Here is a 21504-nt window from a genome sequence, read left to right on the forward strand (position 1 = left end):
TCAAATTGTCACTCGCGGTTTATTGAAAACATTTGAAACGGACGGACAATTTAAAAGCGATGTTAAAACAATGTTAATCAAAATGATGAACAAATTTGAAGATATCAAAAACAACTCCCTATCGTAGTGCTTAATATTCTCTTTGTTCCCTATCTATGTCTTCTAAGTTTACTAAAATAAAATCATATCAAAATGCAGATAATTAGATAGTGCATATATTTGTTATTTACAATATAATATGCCACTTGTTAATGTAAATTAGTGTACTCTTCTGGATGAATATGACATACCTGTGTAATTTTTTTGATTGGTATATATTGTACAATAGGATTACATATTAAAAATAAAACAACTGATATTTGGGTGTTTATTTAATTTAAAGGTAAATAAGATAAGGGTCACTTTAGCTTACACTATAATTCAGGTCATTAATTGAAAAATATAATGAAGTTACCAATGTTACCGGGTCACTTCAACCAAGCATAATACTCTGTAGTATTCTATTGCATCTTTGTAAATAGTCACAACTGATTGCTGAAAATATTAGACATGTGGGCCTATGGACGGTTTCCAGGACACAATTTATGGTCTTGTTGGATAGATTTAGGCATACGTTTTAATTTTATTTATGCCTTTTAACCCTAAAACAAAAAAACTGAACATAATCTTAAAAGTTCGAAAGAGTTCTTCCAGTATGTACTTGTCATAACCTCAATTTTTAGTAATGTTTACCATCAACGAGCATGATTGTACATTCTAGGCCCCTTAGCTTTGCTTATTCTTATTTAATTTATAGGTATTTAATGGTGACAGCAGAAATATCTCTTGAAACAGAAACGATTCAGAATGAAAACCAAATGAAAACAAATAAGGTGACGGCTGTCGTTCACGATTCACATTCCACAGATAAAACACAGATGACACGCATTTTGGAATTATTCGAACACAGTGTTGCTAACCCGCGATTTTTCAAATTTGCCGCCTTTTACTACTGACAAGATTTGGTTGACGGACTTTAGGTAATCTTTTATGGCTGTTAGCCACCATTACAACGTGGGTGACGAGCTGCCAGTCATTTTATTCAGCCAGCCTATTATGGATAGCTTTATCCATCTTTATCCACGTGATAAAATAACTGTCACTGTTTAACACCGTGGGAAAGAAAGTGACGGACACCGTTTTATCACGCTGTCACGTAGACAAGAACGACCATCATATCCGTACTGATGTCATCAAGCTGCCTGCCAATCACAACGCGCACAACACCATTGGTCAAAAAATCTATAAAAAATTCATCGACCGCTCAGTCTAGAACTTGGAGCCCTAGAAAAGGCAGCTCCTTAAACACTTTAAGCGGCTACAAGTGGTGTCTCGTCAATAAGGGTCCAATGGTAATACAGTTAGCGATATCACCTAAGTCCCCGCACGTGGCACCCCGCTTGCGTCAGACGTGCCGGTCGTGGCGGCGCGGCGGCGCCAGCGTCATGGGGCGCGCGTCGGGCTTGGCGGGGCGCAGCGGCGCGGGCCGGGGCGCGGGCGCGGGCGCCGGCGCGGCCGACAGTGGTACCGCGTCCGGCACCAGGCGGCGCAGGAACTCCGACAGGCATGGCCAGGGGACGAGCCTGCAAGACGAGTTATAAATAAGGTAGAGGGTCTATTATGTAGAATATATATAATATATAAAAATGGTCTATGTTTCAAAAATATATAAACGCGCATTCAGACACACGGGGACTGTAGGAATAAAACTGAGTACCTAACCTACTCGTATATGCAATCTTGAAAATTTTAGAGAATGTCAAAGTGCCAGTGTTGGCCGAACGTTAATCCCAATTACCATTAAAAATTAACCATTGAAAAGGTTAATTCGAATTAACCATTAACCATTGAAGGAAAATTAATTGTCAATTCGCATTAACATCAATTTGCATTAATATTAATTTATTTCGAACCATTAAAAATTAAAAAGAATTAATGGTTAATGCTTCACAAACCATTAAAAATTAAATCAATTTTTAATGACAATTAAAAATATTATTGATAATTATCAATTAACAAAAATATATCGTAATTTTATAAAGGCGCCCGTAATTTTTATCTAGCTAGTGGACCTCAGGTTTGGTGCAACATAGAAACACGCCGTCTGGTCATCCGACTCGTCTTGATGAGCACTTGGGAGACCAGTACCCAAGATAGAGCTGATGCTGAACCCTGGGTGTACCTAGTGGAATTCAGGTTTGGTGCAACATACACACACGCCGTTTAGGCTATTCGACTCGTCACAATGAGCACTTGGGAGAGCAGTACCCAAGATGGAGCTGATGCTGAACCCTGGCTGTACCTAGTGGAACTCAGGTTTGGTGCAACATAGACACACGCCGTTTAGGCTATTCGACTCGTCACAATGAGCACTTGGGAGAGCAGTACCCAAGATGGAGCTGATGCTGAACCTTGGCTGTACCTAGTGGAACTCAGGTTTGGTGCAACATAGACAAACGCCGTTTTGGTCATCCGACTCGTCTTGGTGAGCACTTGGGAGAGCAGTACCCAAGATAGAGCTCATGCTGAACCCTGGCAGTACCTAATGGAACTCAGGTTTGGTGCAACATAGACAAACGACGTTTTGGTCATCCGACTCGTCTTGGTGAGCACTTAGGAGAGCAGTACCCAAGATAGAGCTGATGCTGAACCCTGGCTGTACCTAGTGGAACTCAGGTTTGGTGCAACATAGACAAACGCCGTTTTGGTCATCCGACTCGTCTTGGTGAGCACTTGGGAGAGCAGTACCCAAGATAGAGCTGATGCTGAACCCTGGCTGTACCTAGTGGAACTCAGGTTTGGTGCAACATAGACACACGCCGTTTAGGCTATTCGACTCGTCACAATGAGCACTTGGGAGAGCAGTACCCAAGATGGAGCTGATGCTGAACCTTGGCTGTACCTAGTGGAACTCAGGTTTGGTGCAACATAGACAAACGCCGTTTTGGTCATCCGACTCGTCTTGGTGAGCACTTGGGAGAGCAGTACCCAAGATAGAGCTCATGCTGAACCCTGGCAGTACCTAATGGAACTCAGGTTTGGTGCAACATAGACAAACGCCGTTTTGGTCATCCGACTCGTCTTGGTGAGCACTTAGGAGAGCAGTACCCAAGATAGAGCTGATGCTGAACCCTGGCTGTACCTAGTGGAACTCAGGTTTGGTGCAACATAGACACACGCCGTTTAGGCTATTCGACTCGTCACAATGAGCACTTGGGAGAGCAGTACCCAAGATGGAGCTGATGCTGAACCTTGGCTGTACCTAGTGGAACTCAGGTTTGGTGCAACATAGACAAACGCCGTTTTGGTCATCCGACTCGTCTTGGTGAGCACTTAGGAGAGCAGTACCCAAGATAGAGCTGATGCTGAACCCTGGCTGTACCTAGTGGAACTCAGGTTTGGTGCAACATAGACACACGCCGTTTAGGCTATTCGACTCGTCACAATGAGCACTTGGGAGAGCAGTACCCAAGATGGAGCTGATGCTGAACCTTGGCTGTACCTAGTGGAACTCAGGTTTGGTGCAACATAGACAAACGCCGTTTTGGTCATCCGACTCGTCTTGGTGAGCACTTGGGAGAGCAGTACCCAAGATAGAGCTGATGCTGAACCCTGGCAGTACCTAATGGAACTCAGGTTTGGTGCAACATAGACAAACGCCGTTTTGGTCATCCGACTCGTCTTGGTGGGCACTTGGGAGAGCAGTACCCAAGATAGAGCTGATGCTGAACCCTGGCTGTACCTAGTGGAACTCAGGTTTGGTGCAACATAGACACACGCCGTTTAGGCTATTCGACTCGTCACAATGAGCACTTGGGAGAGCAGTACCCAAGATTGAGCTGATGCTGAACCTTGGCTGTACCTAGTGGAACTCAGGTTTGGTGCAACATAGACAAACGCCGTTTTGGTCATCCGACTCGTCTTGGTGAGCACTTAGGAGAGCAGTACCCAAGATAGAGCTGATGCTGAACCCTGGCTGTACCTAGTGGAACTCAGGTTTGGTGCAACATAGACACACGCCGTTTAGGCTATTCGACTCGTCACAATGAGCACTTGGGAGAGCAGTACCCAAGATGGAGCTGATGCTGAACCTTGGCGGTACCTAGTGGAACTCAGGTTTGGTGCAACATAGACAAACGCCGTTTTGGTCATCCGACTCGTCTTGGTGAGCACTTGGGAGAGCAGTACCCAAGATAGAGCTGATGCTGAACCCTGGCAGTACCTAATGGAACTCAGGTTTGGTGCAACATAGACAAACGCCGTTTTGGTCATCCGACTCGTCTTGGTGAGCACTTAGGAGAGCAGTACCCAAGATAGAGCTGATGCTGAACCCTGGCTGTACCTAGTGGAACTCAGGTTTGGTGCAACATAGACACACGCCGTTTAGGCTATTCGACTCGTCACAATGAGCACTTGGGAGAGCAGTACCCAAGATGGAGCTGATGCTGAACCTTGGCTGTACCTAGTGGAACTCAGGTTTGGTGCAACATAGACAAACGCCGTTTTGGTCATCCGACTCGTCTTGGTGAGCACTTGGGAGAGCAGTACCCAAGATAGAGCTCATGCTGAACCCTGGCAGTACCTAATGGAACTCAGGTTTGGTGCAACATAGACAAACGCCGTTTTGGTCATCCGACTCGTCTTGGTGAGCACTTAGGAGAGCAGTACCCAAGATAGAGCTGATGCTGAACCCTGGCTGCACCTAGTGGAACTCAGGTTTGGTGCAACATAGACACACGCCGTTTAGGCTATTCGACTCGTCACAATGAGCACTTGGGAGAGCAGTACCCAAGATGGAGCTGATGCTGAACCTTGGCTGTACCTAGTGGAACTCAGGTTTGGTGCAACATAGACAAACGCCGTTTTGGTCATCCGACTCGTCTTGGTGAGCACTTAGGAGAGCAGTACCCAAGATAGAGCTGATGCTGAACCCTGGCTGTACCTAGTGGAACTCAGGTTTGGTGCAACATAGACACACGCCGTTTAGGCTATTCGACTCGTCACAATGAGCACTTGGGAGAGCAGTACCCAAGATGGAGCTGATGCTGAACCTTGGCTGTACCTAGTGGAACTCAGGTTTGGTGCAACATAGACAAACGCCGTTTTGGTCATCCGACTCGTCTTGGTGAGCACTTGGGAGAGCAGTACCCAAGATAGAGCTGATGCTGAACCCTGGCTGTACCTAGTGGAACTCAGGTTTGGTGCAACATAGACACACGCCGTTTAGGCTATTCGACTCGTCACAATGAGCACTTGGGAGAGCAGTACCCAAGATGGAGCTGATGCTGAACCTTGGCTGTACCTAGTGGAACTCAGGTTTGGTGCAACATAGACAAACGCCGTTTTGGTCATCCGACTCGTCTTGGTGAGCACTTGGGAGAGCAGTACCCAAGATAGAGCTGATGCTGAACCCTGGCAGTACCTAATGGAACTCAGGTTTGGTGCAACATAGACAAACGCCGTTTTGGTCATCCGACTCGTCTTGATGAGCACTTGGGAGAGCAGTACCCAAGATGGAGCTGATGCTGAACCTTGGCTGTACCTAGTGGAACTCGCCGAATAGAAACACGCCGTTTTGGTCATCCGACTCGTCTTGATGAGCACTTGGGAGAGCAGTACCCAAGATAGAGCTGATGCTGAACCCTGGCTGTACCTAGTGGAACTCAGGTTTGGTGCAACATTGACACACGTCGTTTTGGTCATCCGACTTGTCTTGATGAGCACTTGGGAGAGCAGTACCCAAGATAGAGCTGATGCTGAACCCTGGCAGTACCTAATGGACCTCAGGTTTGGTGCAACATAGACAAACGCCGTTTTGGTCATCCGACTCGTCTTGATGAGCACTTGGGAGAGCAGTACCCAAGATAGAGCTGATGCTGAACCCTGGCTATACCTAGTGGAACTCAGGTTTGGTGCAACATAGGCCCACGCTATTTAGGTCATCCGTCACATCTTGAACCTGCAGGTACTGCCAGGGTTCAGCATCAGCTCTATCTTGGGTACTGCTCTCCCAAGTGCTCGTCAAGACGAGTAGGATGACCAATACGGCGTGTGTCTATGTTGCATCAAACCTGAGTTCCACTAGGTACTGCCAGGGTTCAGCATCAGCTCTATCTTGGGTACTGCTCTCCCAAGTGCTCATCAAGACGAGTCGGATGACCAAAACGGCGTTTGTCTATGTTGCACCAGACCTGAGTTCCATTAGGTACTGCCAGGGTTTAGCATCAGCTCTATCTTGGGCACTGCTCTCCCAAGTGCTCATCAAGACGAGTCGGATGACCAAAACGGCGTTTGTCTATGTTGCACCAGACCTGAGTTCCATTAGGTACTGCCAGGGTTCAGCATCAGCTCTATCTTGGGTACTGCTCTCCCAAGTGCTCATCAAGACGAGTCGGATGACCAAAACGGCGTTTGTCTATGTTGCACCAGACCTGAGTTCCATTAGGTACTGCCAGGGTTTAGCATCAGCTCTATCTTGGGCACTGCTCTCCCAAGTGCTCATCAAGACGAGTCGGATGACCAAAACGGCGTTTGTCTATGTTGCACCAGACCTGAGTTCCATTAGGTACTGCCAGGGTTCAGCATCAGCTCTATCTTGGGTACTGCTCTCCCAAGTGCTCATCAAGACGAGTCGGATGACCAAAACGGCGTTTGTCTATGTTGCACCAGACCTGAGTTCCATTAGGTACTGCCAGGGTTTAGCATCAGCTGATCTTGGGCACTGCTCTCCCAAGTGCTCATCAAGACGAGTCGGATGACCAAAACGGCGTTTGTCTATGTTGCACCAAACCTGAGTTCCATTAGGTACTGCCAGGGTTCAGCATCAGCTCTATCTTGGGTACTGCTCTCCCAAGTGCTCATCAAGACAAGTCGGATGACCAAAACGACGTGTGTCTATGTTGCACCAAACCTGAGTTCCACTAGGTACAGCCAGGGTTCAGCATCAGCTCTATCTTGGGTACTGCTCTCCCAAGTGCTCATCAAGACGAGTCGGATGACCAAAACGGCGTTTGTCTATGTTGCACCAGACCTGAGTTCCATTAGGTACTGCCAGGGTTTAGCATCAGCTCTATCTTGGGCACTGCTCTCCCAAGTGCTCATCAAGACGAGTCGGATGACCAAAACGGCGTTTGTCTATGTTGCACCAGACCTGAGTTCCATTAGGTACTGCCAGGGTTCAGCATCAGCTCTATCTTGGGTACTGCTCTCCCAAGTGCTCATCAAGACGAGTCGGATGACCAAAACGGCGTTTGTCTATGTTGCACCAGACCTGAGTTCCATTAGGTACTGCCAGGGTTTAGCATCAGCTCTATCTTGGGCACTGCTCTCCCAAGTGCTCATCAAGACGAGTCGGATGACCAAAACGGCGTTTGTCTATGTTGCACCAAACCTGAGTTCCATTAGGTACTGCCAGGGTTCAGCATCAGCTCAATCTTGGGTACTGCTCTCCCAAGTGCTCATCAAGACGAGTCGGATGACCAAAACGGCGTGTGTCTATGTTGCACCAAACCTGAGTTCCACTAGGTACTGCCAGGGTTCAGCATCAGCTCTATCTTGGGTACTGCTCTCCCAAGTGCTCATCAAGACTAGTAGGATGACCAATACGGCGTGTGTCTATGTTGCATCAAACCTGAGTTCCACTAGGTACTGCCAGGATTCAGCATCAGCTCTATCTTGGGTACTGCTCTCCCAAGTGCTCATCAAGACGAGTCGGATGACCAAAACGGCGTTTGTCTATGTTGCACCAGACCTGAGTTCCATTAGGTACTGCCAGGGTTTAGCATCAGCTCTATCTTGGGCACTGCTCTCCCAAGTGCTCATCAAGACGAGTAGGATGACCAATACGGCGTTTGTCTATGTTGCACCAGACCTGAGTTCCATTAGGTACTGCCAGGGTTTAGCATCAGCTCTATCTTGGGCACTGCTCTCCCAAGTACTCATCAAGACGAGTCGGATGACCAAAACGGCGTTTGTCTATGTTGCACCAAACCTGAGTTCCATTAGGTACTGCCAGGGTTCAGCATCAGCTCAATCTTGGGTACTGCTCTCCCAAGTGCTCATCAAGACGAGTCGGATGACCAAAACGGCGTTTGTCTATGTTGCACCAAACCTGAGTTCCATTAGGTACTGCCAGGGTTCAGCATCAGCTCTATCTTGGGTACTGCTCTCCCAAGTGCTCATCAAGACGAGTCGGATGACCGAACCGGCGTTTGTCTATGTTGCACCAAACCTGAGTTCCATTAGGTACTGCCAGGGTTCAGCATCAGCTCTATCTTGGATACTGCTCTCCCAAGTGCTCATCAAGACGAGTCGGATGACCAAAAACGGCGTTTGTCTATGTTGCACCAAACCTGAGGTCCATTAGGTACTGCCAGGGTTCAGCATCAGCTCTATCTTGGGTACTGCTCTCCCAAGTGCTCATCAAGATGAGTCGGATGACCAAAACGGCGTTTGTCTATGTTGCACCAAACCTGAGTTCCATTAGGTACTGCCAGGGTTCAGCATCAGCTCTATCTTGGGTACTGCTCTCCCAAGTGCTCATCAAGACGAGTCGGATGACTAAAACGGGGTTTGTCTATGTTGCACCAAACCTGAGTTCCATTAGGTACTGCCAGGGTTCAGCATCAGCTCTATCTTGGGTACTGCTCTCCCAAGTGCTCATCAAGACGAGTCGGATGACCAAAACGGCGTGTGTCTATGTTGCACCAAACCTGAGTTCCACTAGGTACAGCCAAGGTTCAGCATCAGCTCCATCTTGGGTACTGCTCTCCCAAGTGCTCATTGTGACGAGTCGAATAGCCTAAACGGCGTGTGTCTATGTTGCACCAAACCTGAGTTCCAGTAGGTACCTACTGCCAGGTTTCAGGGTCATTTTGTTGTCTCATTTTAAAATATCACGACCTGTACGGATATGATGGTCGTTCTTGTCTACGTGACAGCGTGATAAAACGGTGTCCGTCACTTTCTTTCCCACGGTGTTAAACAGTGACAGTTATTTTATCACGTGGATAAAGATGGATAAAGCTATCCATAATAGGCTGGCTGATAATTCACTGAAGCTTGTATTCATATGCTTATTTTTAATTTTAATACCTAGCTCCAAGTTTCTAAGCAATAGTAACATTAATTATTAGTTTATGAAAAAATTGATTTAATTGCATTAAACGTTAATTTAGATTGACAATCAATGTAATTAAACGTCTCAAAATTCAATTCTAATTAACTTAATTTAAATTGATGCGTAATGCAATTGACTAATTGCGGATTTAATGGTTAATGGAAATGATTAATTGTTAATTAGAATTACACATTACGGCCAACACTGAAGTGCCTCTAAAATATCCCCGATATCTTATTTCATATTAATATTACATTAGTATATATTCAGTCAAAAGTAGTTTAGCAGTAGGTATAATAACTATAAAAAATGTATGTGTACATATTAAAATGAGTTCCAGCTTAGTCAATTAATTCTTCGAAATATTATAATTTGATTAGCCTACATATCAGGCTTAACAAGTTGAAAAAGTTAATTAATACGTCTTCGTTGTAAGTCTTTCAGGCCAATTCGAACGTGTCCTGACAGGCTGACATCAAACCGTAATATTGGTAGACCATCACGGTGATTCCAGGAATTAAAAATACGTTAAGACGAATTTGGAGGACCCGCACGCGCACGAAATCGCCTTTTCATACAAACGTAGTCCTCAATTTCCTCTCTGGATAATAACATTATTGAAAATATTTTGACACAATTCGTCGAAATCGAAAAAACTCAAACGTAGGGCACAGCTATGGTATGCACCAAATTATTTAAAAATATTTTTTATAATGTCAATATCCAGAGAGGAAAATGGGGACTACGTTTGCATGGAAAAGCGGCCGTCCCCTTCCGTGATGGTGGGTGTTAAAAAATTTTTTGACACCGAAGTGTCACGAAGGCGGTGGTCCAAAAAAGTTTGGGAACCTATGGTTTAGTTATATGTACAGTATAATAGTTGCTAAGCGGGCCAGGTGTTCAAAATGATCTTGACGCGACTTTATTGTTAAGAGAATAAGAGCGCGTCAAGGTAATTTTGAATACCTCGCCCGATTAGCAACTTCTGCTGCTGACTGTACATATAAATGGTACTTACCTATGAATAACGCGAGGTCTAGGTTAGGTTAAGTTCGTCAATGTCAATCAATTCATTTTTTTTCCTTGATACTTTTGACAGTTTTGACATGGGTTTGGCCTTTTCTGACTTCCTACAGTATTTCCTTGTTTAAGTAATTACACCATTGTCTTTTTCTGTGACAGTGAACTTGAGAACCATGAAGGTAAAGAATCTACCATGTTAAATTATACTAAAATTATGCAGTGCGTGTAACGAATATTATCAATAACGATTATCATAACTTGAAGTTAACAGCAAATAATAATATGTTCTTGCATATTCATTATCTAAAATGCAAAGTTCATGACATGAAGGAGAGGATCGATATTTTCTAATTTAAAATTTACATAAGTATGCTGTTTGCCTCTGAATTTTATTTTGCACGTTTTCGACAACGGTGGTCTTAAGCACAGACATGACATCCTCTAGACTGAGCATAGTAACGCTACTCCCTCTGCCACTTATACGGTAGTTTTACTCCATCTTCGAGTCAATCCCGTGCCGTGATTGGTCCGTGTCTTTGAACGGACCAATCACGGCACGGGATTCGCTCAGCTCGTCCCCTCGCACCCCCGTATTTCTGGCAGCATCGGTTTCATGAAATAATTGCTCTAAACTCAGTCTAGAGGATTCCTAGTCTAAGGACTTAAGTGGGTCACTGATGATCAGTCAGCCACACGATACCGGCTTGTCAATTAAATCCAAAAGGTGACAGCTCCGAACAGGCGGTCTAGGAAGAGTTACGTTCTAATTCGCGACTCCATACATCTTGCGCGACTTCAAGAATGTAGTCGCGTGCGAGAACGCATCTCATGCTAGACCGCCTGACAGGCCGATATCGTCCGGCGGACTGTTCATCAGTGGGCCCCTATAGATAAACTACCCTCCATTTTTTTTATTAATATGTGGCTAAGGAGGGAAGCAAACATTTGCGATAGGGCAAGCTAAGGCATTTGATGTTTAGGGGTTAGCCCAATATTACCGCTACTAATACCGTACCGCTACAGTTTAAACACAAAATTAAATACGTTTTTCTGAAATTTAGCCCCAAATTAGTCGCTACGCTCGTATATGCAGCATCCTAGCGTAAAAGCTGAGGCGGATCAAATGTCGATAAATTTCGATCGCGCCCTCAGCCAGCACCTCATATTTGCCCCCCATGACTCATTGGTTTTAGTAGGTAAGTAGGTAGGTACTCGCTACTGCATCAAAGATATAATATATTACATACCGGATCCCTTTGTTTGACATAATGATTGAAAGTCATAATGTAATGATTGTCAGATTATCATTAGTCATAATTCTGAAACCGTTAACTTTTCAGGAATTTCCTAAGGTTACCTATCTTACCTATAGATAGGTTAGGTTAGGTTTGTTTTATGGCAATCCTCAAAAGTTACCCCTAATCCCTAAATATTTAAAATACCAATGCTATATTGAGAGTAAATGTTTACCATTTGAAAGGCAGCAGGAAGCTGAAGTAGCCCGGCATGACGGCTATGGCTTCGTTGGTGCGGATGGCGAGCACCACTCGGTCCGCTACATCGTTCGCGTTCAGTTGAGGCACAAACCTGAAAACGCATCATTTCCTTAAATTATATATACCTGCAGATATCAATTACAACGAAAAAAAAACATCATCATTTCCACCAGTTTAGCTCTTTGAACGAAAAGAACCATTAAAGGCGTCGTAAGAAGTCGTGCCCGTGGCGCCAAGAACACTTATTAAGGGTCGGTTGCCAGAGATGTGACTTATTTGAAATACTTGTATTTAAAATGCAAATACAAAATGCAAAATACCTATTTTGTATTTTGTATTTAAATACCTTTTGAAGAAAACTATTTTGTATTTTATTTGAAATAGTTTTTGAGACCTATTTTCTATTTTCAAAATACAAAATACTTTATAGTAGGTAATGTTGGTAGGAGTTACAATCTCTTCTGATGTTACAATCCTGGCAACTCTCTCATTCTTTTAACATGGAACTGTTGAATCTGTTTAGTAACGTCGCTCATCATTAAAAAAGTGGAATCTTGAGTGTTGCGAGGGTTTCAAGGTACGAGAGGAGAACAAACTTTTCTGCCCTGATGAAACACAAACGAGACGTTTTCATCACACTAACGAGAGGCATTATACTAGCTGTAAAACATTACAAATCTAAATTAATGCTTTTAAAAATTGTCCGTTATAAACCATCATCCATCCATCCTTCCGGTTAATATGAGCAAACAACTAGAAATTTGCACTTTAGATAGAGGACTGATTGACACACTGTTTTCAAAGAATAAAGAGAGTCTTTTCAATTCGGATATTCTGAGTAATACCATGTAATACCTACTTTTTAATTCAGACTAGGTATTCACTATTCAGAGTACCTTGTATCGCAAAGTATTTGTATTTTTAAAAAGTATTTTGAAAATACCTATTTCGTATTTTGTATTTTAAATACAAATTCAAAAACTATTTTGAATTTTGCATTTGAAATAGTATATCAAGAAAGTATTTGTATTTTGTATTTAAATACTTTTTATAAAGTATTTTTCACATCTCTGTCGGTTGCACCAAACTGTTCGTATCGTTAAAGAGTTCGCCAAATTTTTATGTATGGAAAGTTTCATAGTAAAGCGGCGGGGCGCGCCGGCTGACGTTGATCAGTCTATCAAATGTGGTTGGTGCAACTGGCCCTAAGTGTTATGCTCACGTTGTCAAAGTAACCTTCAATGTTTCTAGATCGGTTTACATTTGCTAGATATTGGCGTGTGCATGATGTTCTTGGGTTTGACAGGTGGCGTCAAAGAGAGTAAGTATAATGGATGGCGTTCAAAAGGTTAATTCTAATGTAGATAATGATGTTCTCACACTCGGAGCGGTAAAATAGCTAGGCGAAGGTTTGAAATTATACGCGTGGCATCTTATTAGCTTGACAATACAGTCGTAAATCATTTTGTATTGAACAGTTGCTGCTGATGGTAATTGCCGAGGACATTAAATACATATTACATTCCTTTCAATGCGCAGTGTCACTAGGGAGTGCTACGCCGAAGCCCGTAGCAAGTTAACCCTTTTACAAGCCGCAACAAATTACAAGGTTTCCTAAAAAATCCAAATATATTCCTGTTACTTAATCCATCTTTGGTTATTCATCATTTAAAGACAAGTCACATTTCTCGAAAGTGCAATCTAATTTGAACCTTAAATCGGAATGCTGAAGTTGAAATTCTATTGGAGTATCTACTATGCCTGGAAAAGCGTTAATAATTTTTATTTTACTCGTATTGTAGGTATTAATTAGGGGTACGGCATGCGCCGCATGTGCGTCGTGCGCACTGAAAGGTATAAATCTGATTTAAGTATTTATATTTACCTACTTTCACACGACACGATATTATTAATTATCTACGTATTTAATCAATAAATACTCGTCAAATAAACTGATGACTTGGTATAAAAAATCGTACAAAGAAATGGATATGAAAAATTAAAAACAACAAAGAAAATGTGTACCAACAATGTATGGATCTTATTTTACATGAGTAGCCAGAATAAAAAGTTAAACGTCGGTAATGTACGTCATGATATGACGTAGGTATAAGCTTTAGTAGGTAGCATTGCAATTATGTTAACACGTATTTCATGAACCTTAATTTGAGTCAATAAACATTCGCTAAAGGTGGTAATCGCCTTGGCAAAGTAATTTTTAAGGCTTGAGAACTGGCGAACGGTAATCACCCACATACCTTTAAAGTTCATCGACATATCTTATTGCCTTTCGAATCAATACGTTTACGTACAATTACTTCTGGCAGCATGACCTTTTACAACCAGAAGTCAGCATAAAATGAGCCATAATGAAAATAACTTGTTAACTTTTGTGTATTTTTTTGTATGACGTGGAGTCAAAAATGACAATGGAATTTCATTTCGGCGAAGTTTAACGAAGTGTACAATATGTACAGGCCTTTAGGGCATCGACAAAGTTGAAATATACAGAGTTAGACGCATAGTAAAATAGACGGTAATACATAATTATTCATCAAGATTCTACGAATACTTGCCTCGAATTCACCTGCTCGAACATGCCCGTAGACCGTATAAAGTACGGGCAGATGAGCGAGGTAGTCACCCCCTTCGCGCCGCGCACCTCCAGCTCCAACCTCAGGGCCTCATCGAAGCCGCAGGCCGCAGACTTGGACGCGCAGTAGTCCACCAGCTTGGCCACGCCCACGTGGCCCGCCATGGACGCTATGGTCACTATGTGGCCGTCGTTGTGTTCGATCATCTTGGGCAGGAAGGCTTTTACCGTCTGGAAAAGGATGAGGAAATTTTCAGAAAAGGAAAAGATGTACCTAGATAAAGTCTGCTGCTTTTGATAATTTGTTAGAGATACATAAATATATAGATGCAAAGGATTTAAGGAAATTTGCGGTAATGCATTTATGCAGATAAGTAATAAATGTTTGTTGTAACGATAAGATGCGATTACATCGTTTAATAGAAATTAGTTCAATGGTTAATAAAAGTAATATAAAATAAGAATGGGCTCACGCTCGTACATAGAAGTTCTGTTCTTAATGATCGTAGCCGATTCAATTTACTTAATGTACTTAATAGGTACCGTAAAATGGTCTTGTTTTGTTCCCCTATGGGTAATTAATACTCTAATTCTGTAGAAAGACTTAACGTTTAATATATTCAAATATGTTCTTTGTTTACGATGTAACTTTGTGCCCCTAAGTAAACTGTAGGTAGATAAACAACTAAACACTATTCATAATTTCCCTAATTTCGAGCAAATATTGGAGCAAATAAGGACAATTTTACGATAGGTGTGTTTACCAGAGGTCGGCAAGGGTCAGCTATTTACCTTATAATTTGACACGCCTTACGTCATATTATAAGGCAAATAGCTCGACCTTGCCAACTTTGGTGTTTATACTTAATTTCTTACCCATATATGCGCCAACACGTTTACGTCAAACGTCCTCTGTATGAGATGGTCCGGCGTGTCGAGCAGGTACTGGCCCGATACCACGCCAGCATTGTTTATCAACAGACTCACCTGCAAGAAACAATCGAACAGTTGCTCAAGCACCTGGTCTGACAAACCTACAAACAATGGACCAACTTTATCGTGTTTTTTAATGCCGATATCAAAATGTGCCTTGACAATGTAACTGTTTCCGATGACGACAGAGATAATGCCAATAAAACCGGTTCAGGCGTAAGCGGACTGATCTTTTGTGTACTCATTGATACTTTGGGAAAGCGAATAGACAAAATTTGGTTCAAATTAAAGTATATTTTAAACTGTCCTAATAATAGTTACTTATGATTATGACTAAATAAATCATTTATTTACATAATTAAATATACAGAGGTACTACAATAAAATAAAAACTGAACTAAATTAACAACTAGCTTAAACCTAAAATAAGCCCTTGAGGCATTAAGTTATCTTTCAGCACACCGCAACAAAGTATTAAAAAAAACCTATTTAAATCGATCTATTCAATAAAGCTAGGCTTGTTGAAACCCTATGCATTAAATCCAATTTTATTAGTGTCTAATTCACTTACCCTGCCGACTTCCTCGTGAACCTTTTTGGCAACGCGGTAAATGTCTTCCTTATCAGCTAGATTCACCACGTACGAGTAGCAGTCCCCTCCAATACCCTTCACAAGTTTTTCCGAGTCTTCCAGTCCTGAAACAACAAAATAAGCACATCTATAAAATCGTAACTAATTGGATACCTGGGTGTATCTTGTTGCTAATAATTTCATGGCTCCTTTAACATTTAAAAGGCGTTAAAAGGCAACAATAGTCCAGCAGAGAGTTATGTTATGAAACACCTAGGCATAAACCTTGGTCACTAGTTAAACTTTACGAAATGCTTAGTTTCTAAGCGTCACGTAGATAAATATATTAAGAATTTAACGATCATCGTCATTACGATCAAGATAGTTCTACCTGAGATTTTAATGGACGGCCGCAGGTCGGTGTCGGTGTCGACGACCTTGTTGGAGCTGATTCGCAAATGGAAAGCATTAAAATGCATTCTGTAGTTCCATACAATATATAAAGCTGTAGACTCGATATCGTGTCAGAAAGTGTATCTGTAACTAGGTACTTTTAAGCTATTTCGCTTTTACTGAACTGTGACGCGGTGGGCAAAGTTATGTTAAAGGTCAGTTTTATACTTTTACAGTACACCTCTACCTCATCTACCTGAGATCGGTTTAGTGGCAGTTGGTAACTTGATTCGTTATCCTCAGCACTAACATAAGCTGTTGGTTTTAGATTCCGTTTTAGGTAACACATCATTTAAATTCAGTTACGTATACCTACCCAGATTCATGGAAAGTTACCAATGCTATAAATGATAGCATAAAAATACTCATTATTGCACGCCCCAATAAAATAAAATCAAAGTCCTCATGTATACTGTATAGTGTTTAAAGAAAATTAGCATTGACTTGCGTTATTTCGCACGAGACTGCAATCTCACGCGTCTGCTACTTTGAGAGAAATTTGATGAATAGCTGTAAGTTTTGAAATCGGAACCTTCACATGTTTATTTATACGTACTATACCTATACAAATACTTACAATGTTAAGTATGCGCCAAGTGTTAAAGGGAACGCTAATCGCTTATGGTCGGATGATAACTCTCCCCTAAGAACAAAAGTCACGTAGGTATGCTAGTCGAATAATTGCGATGCTTGGGAATAACCGTTGTCAAAATGAAAACATTCTCAAATACAATGGAACAATGAAAACCAAAAAATAAAAATAAAAAACGTATAATCGAATTAGGCACCTCCTCCTTCGAAATATTGAAGTCGTTTAAAAAATTGACAACAGCTGTAAAAACCGAGCCAAAACTTAATTGACTGTCATGTGTATGTACAAACAGCAACAGCCTTAATTGTACATCGGTGGACCTTATTACAAAAGGCATAAGGTCCACCGATGTACAGTTAACAGTGTGGGCCATGGTACTGTACATTCAGTAAAACGATAAGCGTAGTACGGCTGCATACATGTGCAGGGGTGCTAACCTAATCATTTTTCTGATTTAATTTGCATATAATTAGTGCCAATTAGTACTGATAAATTAGCATATTCATTTACGTACATAATACTAGAGTTTGCAACAATCTGTTTTCTTTTAATATGGTTCCAGAGTGATTCAGTTGAGATAGTGACTATAGAAAGTCAATGCACTACAATGTGCGGTATAGAAAATATGATGATCAAAGACTAGCGATGCAACATATTATTAACCCACAGATACACGAGCATGCATAAAGCGTTGAACTGTCTATACGAAGAAGATGCAAATAAACCTATTGTTTCATTGTTAATCCTCCTAAGTCAAGTGTCATTTGTCAAATAATATTTATGTTTTTTTGTGTCTGACTGAAGTCGTCAATTAACACAAATGACTTCTAATTACCCAGTACAATACATAAAGTGAGCAAAAAATTGTTTATGACATTAATTTTCTAAATGACAATTACAATTGTGGGACGAGATCCTTACGTTAAGGTAGTTAAATAAATATAAATACCTAACGTAGTATACAGTATACATTCTGACAAATAATTGTGAAGTGTTGTGAAATTATGAATCCAACTACTATGCTTTGCAGCACAATGTTTAGGTAAGTAGCATTGCAACCTGCATAAAAGTCTACGCAAAGAAAGCCGGCAATAGCTATTGGAACCATAGCATTGTGTTATCAGGTTATCACCGTAGCTCACCACAATCACAGTCGTCGTCGTCAGTCGGTTCCCTAGTTTCCAATGAAGTGTTCACTTTTCTATACATTTAGTATAGCGACCTGGGTATCTACTTAAGTTGGGGCACCGACCGTACTATGTAGGTATACCATCGTCAGTACAGTTAGTGACCATTCAACAAAGTATGTATATTAATCAATAGAAGCATGCCTTAACAGGTCACCCAGAAAAAATAAAAAAATATCGAAAGTGGTTCGAGAAAGAACAGCGCGCGCACGGTGCGATTGCGCTGCGGAAGCGCTTCCTTCGGCGCCGGCGCGCGCTGGCATTGACACACTAAGCAGCTGGTGATGGACTATCAATTGCCATTGCCATCTTTGTGGTACTACACACTGTACCTAACTGAAACATTGACTCAATTTAGGGCTTCATTTTTATTGAAAAATCTAAGAAATATTTTTTAATGTCATGTCAGATCTCCAGAAGGAAGGATATAGGTAAATATTTCTATATAAAAATCTAGTATTGACGATAGCATGGCAAAGTTTTGTAGAGATAGGTACAATAGGCGTACCTAGTCTGCGAATTATTGTAATTTAATTTATTTTTATTCTCGTATTCTTTAGCCTTCAAGTACTTGCATAATCTTACTAATTTTAGATTGAATTATGCAAAAGTACTTTTAACTATATGTTTAACCTTGAATACGCGATATTTGGTTCTCGGTCAACGTTTCACAATTAAGCATACTTTGCTCAAAACACGGTCAGAGTCGTGACGTGCCCATCTCGCAAAGTCAGCAAAGAAAACTTTCGTCGACGCACGCACGTGAGCCATTTGCAAGGCACGTGTAACATGTCTAAATTTACACTGATGTTATTATCTATCATGCAAGTCATAAACATGATTGCATGTCAAATGTATGAAAACTACGAGTACATATTTGTCAATTTAAAATTTGTGTGAAATCATTGTCATTGCAGCGTATCGTAATTGAAAGGGATTGGTATACTCGTACCTTCAGCAAATACTTCCAAATTGATTTAGAAAAAAAGTCTTTATGCGTAACAGCTAAATATACTTATTGCCTGTTAGGTTTTGATACTCAAACGCTATGTTTTATAAACATAGAGTTTTTATAATCATTGAATTACTTTTCTAGTGACAGTAATCCACATATACACACATTTTTCTAGTGACAATTAGATATTTTTAATTATTATGTTCTTGGTTTTTTAAATCTTTTTTTCCTATTGTTTAAATAATGTTCTTGTTAAAACGAATAGGTACATTCCGATTCATTTGACGACCGGTCTGGCCTAGTGGGTAGTGACCATGCCTGCTAAGCCGATGGTCCTGGGTTCGAATCCCGGTAAGGGCATTTATTTGTGTGATGAACACTAATATTTGTTCCGGAGTCATGGATGTTTTCTATATATATAAGTATGTATTTATCTATATAAGTATGTATATCGTCGCCTAGTACCCATAGTACAAGCTTTGCTTAGTTTGGGGCTAGGTGATCTGTGTAAGATGTCCCCCAATATTTATTTATATATTTATTTAATTTTTAATGTACCATAAATCTTATCATCCATATCATAATTACTTTTGAACGACTTAGATCACAATTAGAAATGAGGCATTAGTATCTAAGATATGTAAACCATTTTAATTTTATTTTAACGATCTTTCAAATTTAATTAAGAGTAGAGTGAGTATCTTATGAATTATGAATAAAAGAACTCCGTCATGTCCTAAAAATAACACGCAACGTGGGAGTTATATGTTGTGCCGCGGAACAAGTGAAAAACAACAACAAGTTCACTGTAGCGATCTTTGGCTAGCAGAGTTAACGGCGACCATACCTTATTAATGTATCACTGTTTAAAATTATACTTATTGTTTATTTCCGTTTCCTAATTAATATTCAAATCTGGAGCCGACCTTCGATTTTGTACCAGTAGCCATAGAAACCAGCGGGCCTTGGTGTACTGATGCTAAAAAATTTATAAGAAAGGCTGGTCAACGCCTACGTGAGAAAAGCGGCGACCCCAGGTCCGGCACATTTTTAATCCAGCGTATTTCGCTAGCGGTGCAAAGGGGAAACGCCAGCAGCGTTCTACATTTAGCCGGGTACCTATGGGTCCTATGGCCTAATAACATATAATACCCTAAATGTTTATATTTATTTACCTAGTTACGTATAAGTTTGTAAATTTCTGTAGGTACCTATCTAATTATCATTATTAATAATTTAAATATAAATACACGACATATGTCATACTTAGAAACCTCTTTTGGATGTAAATTAGAGTAGTTTTAGTTTCTGCTTTATTTTTTTATTTTTAAGTAGAATTCATATGTAATTATTACTTCATATGTTTTATACATGAGTATTTATTTTTGGAACCGGCATAATTAATCAATTCAATCAATTTTATTATCATAAAAATATCATAAATATTATAATAAAATTAATTTTAATAACATCTAATAAATACATAATAGCTTGATATTGAAGTCTTAAAAACAAAAACATAAACGTAAATAATACCATGACTTGACTTCTACCGTTTTAAGCAATATTTGGCGCCAATCTTCTATCTATACCTATATAAGTATATCGTATCGTAAGCGTATGGTATTGAGTATTGACCGTAACAGTCCGAAAGCTCGTAAAAGCTTACATAAGTGTGCATAAGTTCTGCCGTAATTAATACTTGTAACGCTACTATCGTTTTTAGGAAGGACAAACACTTGACCTTAACCAAAATACTGGGTCAATGTGAACTAGCACCGATTGGATTTTATGATATATTAATTCAGTGCATTCTTTTCAAGTAGGACCTGAAAAAATAAACTGAACATGATATCATTGAGAAAAATCATCTGTAAAGTAAGAGAACGTTTTCTAAAGTCTATTTTTTTATTCGGTAGACTGAAATGACAGTTAATAGTATGAAATGAGCATTTCATGTCCATACTATTAACTGTCATTTCAGTCTACCGAATAAAAAAATAGACTTTAGACAAATATTTTGAAGGCGCATATTTCACCAACATGACAATTGACACCTGACACTGACAGTTTCCTGTAAATTTCTGGGTCGGTAAGTAACGACCTACCTATTAGCTAAAGTCTATTTTTTTATTCGGTAGACTAAAATGACATTTCATAGTATGAAATGACATTTCATGTTCATACTATGAAATGTCATTTTAGTCTACCGAATAAAAAAATAGACTTTAGGTACCTATTAGCGTCAATGTTTACTTGTTGGACTTGCGGCGAATTGTGAATTGATGTATGTATGTATGATGTACTGACTACAAATTGTTAGGAAAATAATTTGTACAAAGTTACATTAATTAGGTTCAAGATCATTAGATTCAACATCTCGTGACCTAATTAGTGTACGTTTCTACAAATTATTCTCAATAAAGTAATTATGTTATAATAATATTAATATACATGACTTGCAAGTTTATTCCCCGTTATAGAGTATACGGTAAGAAAGAGCATTAGAGCAGAAGAGCGTTCGAAAGCGGTAATCCAGGTGGA

At 40.6% G+C, this 21504-nt stretch overlaps 1 protein-coding gene across 1 annotated transcript in view; it reads right to left on the reverse strand.

Moving 5' to 3' along the window:
- Positions 1-1390: 1390 nt before the first annotated feature.
- Positions 1391-21504, reverse strand: part of LOC134654050 (estradiol 17-beta-dehydrogenase 11-like) — a 50778-nt gene continuing 30664 nt past the window's right edge. The window contains exons 3-7 of the mRNA XM_063509446.1: positions 15774-15898; positions 15146-15256; positions 14253-14500; positions 11651-11767; positions 1391-1622 (exon numbers count right to left, since the gene is read on the reverse strand). Of these exons, the coding sequence (XP_063365516.1) occupies positions 1445-1622; positions 11651-11767; positions 14253-14500; positions 15146-15256; positions 15774-15898 (779 nt within the window). The 3' untranslated portion in view covers positions 1391-1444. The remainder of the gene's footprint in view (positions 1623-11650; positions 11768-14252; positions 14501-15145; positions 15257-15773; positions 15899-21504) is intronic.

The sequence above is a fragment of the Cydia amplana genome, chromosome 14 (genome assembly GCF_948474715.1).
Source record: "Cydia amplana chromosome 14, ilCydAmpl1.1, whole genome shotgun sequence".
Lineage (NCBI taxonomy): Eukaryota > Metazoa > Arthropoda > Insecta > Lepidoptera > Tortricidae > Cydia > Cydia amplana.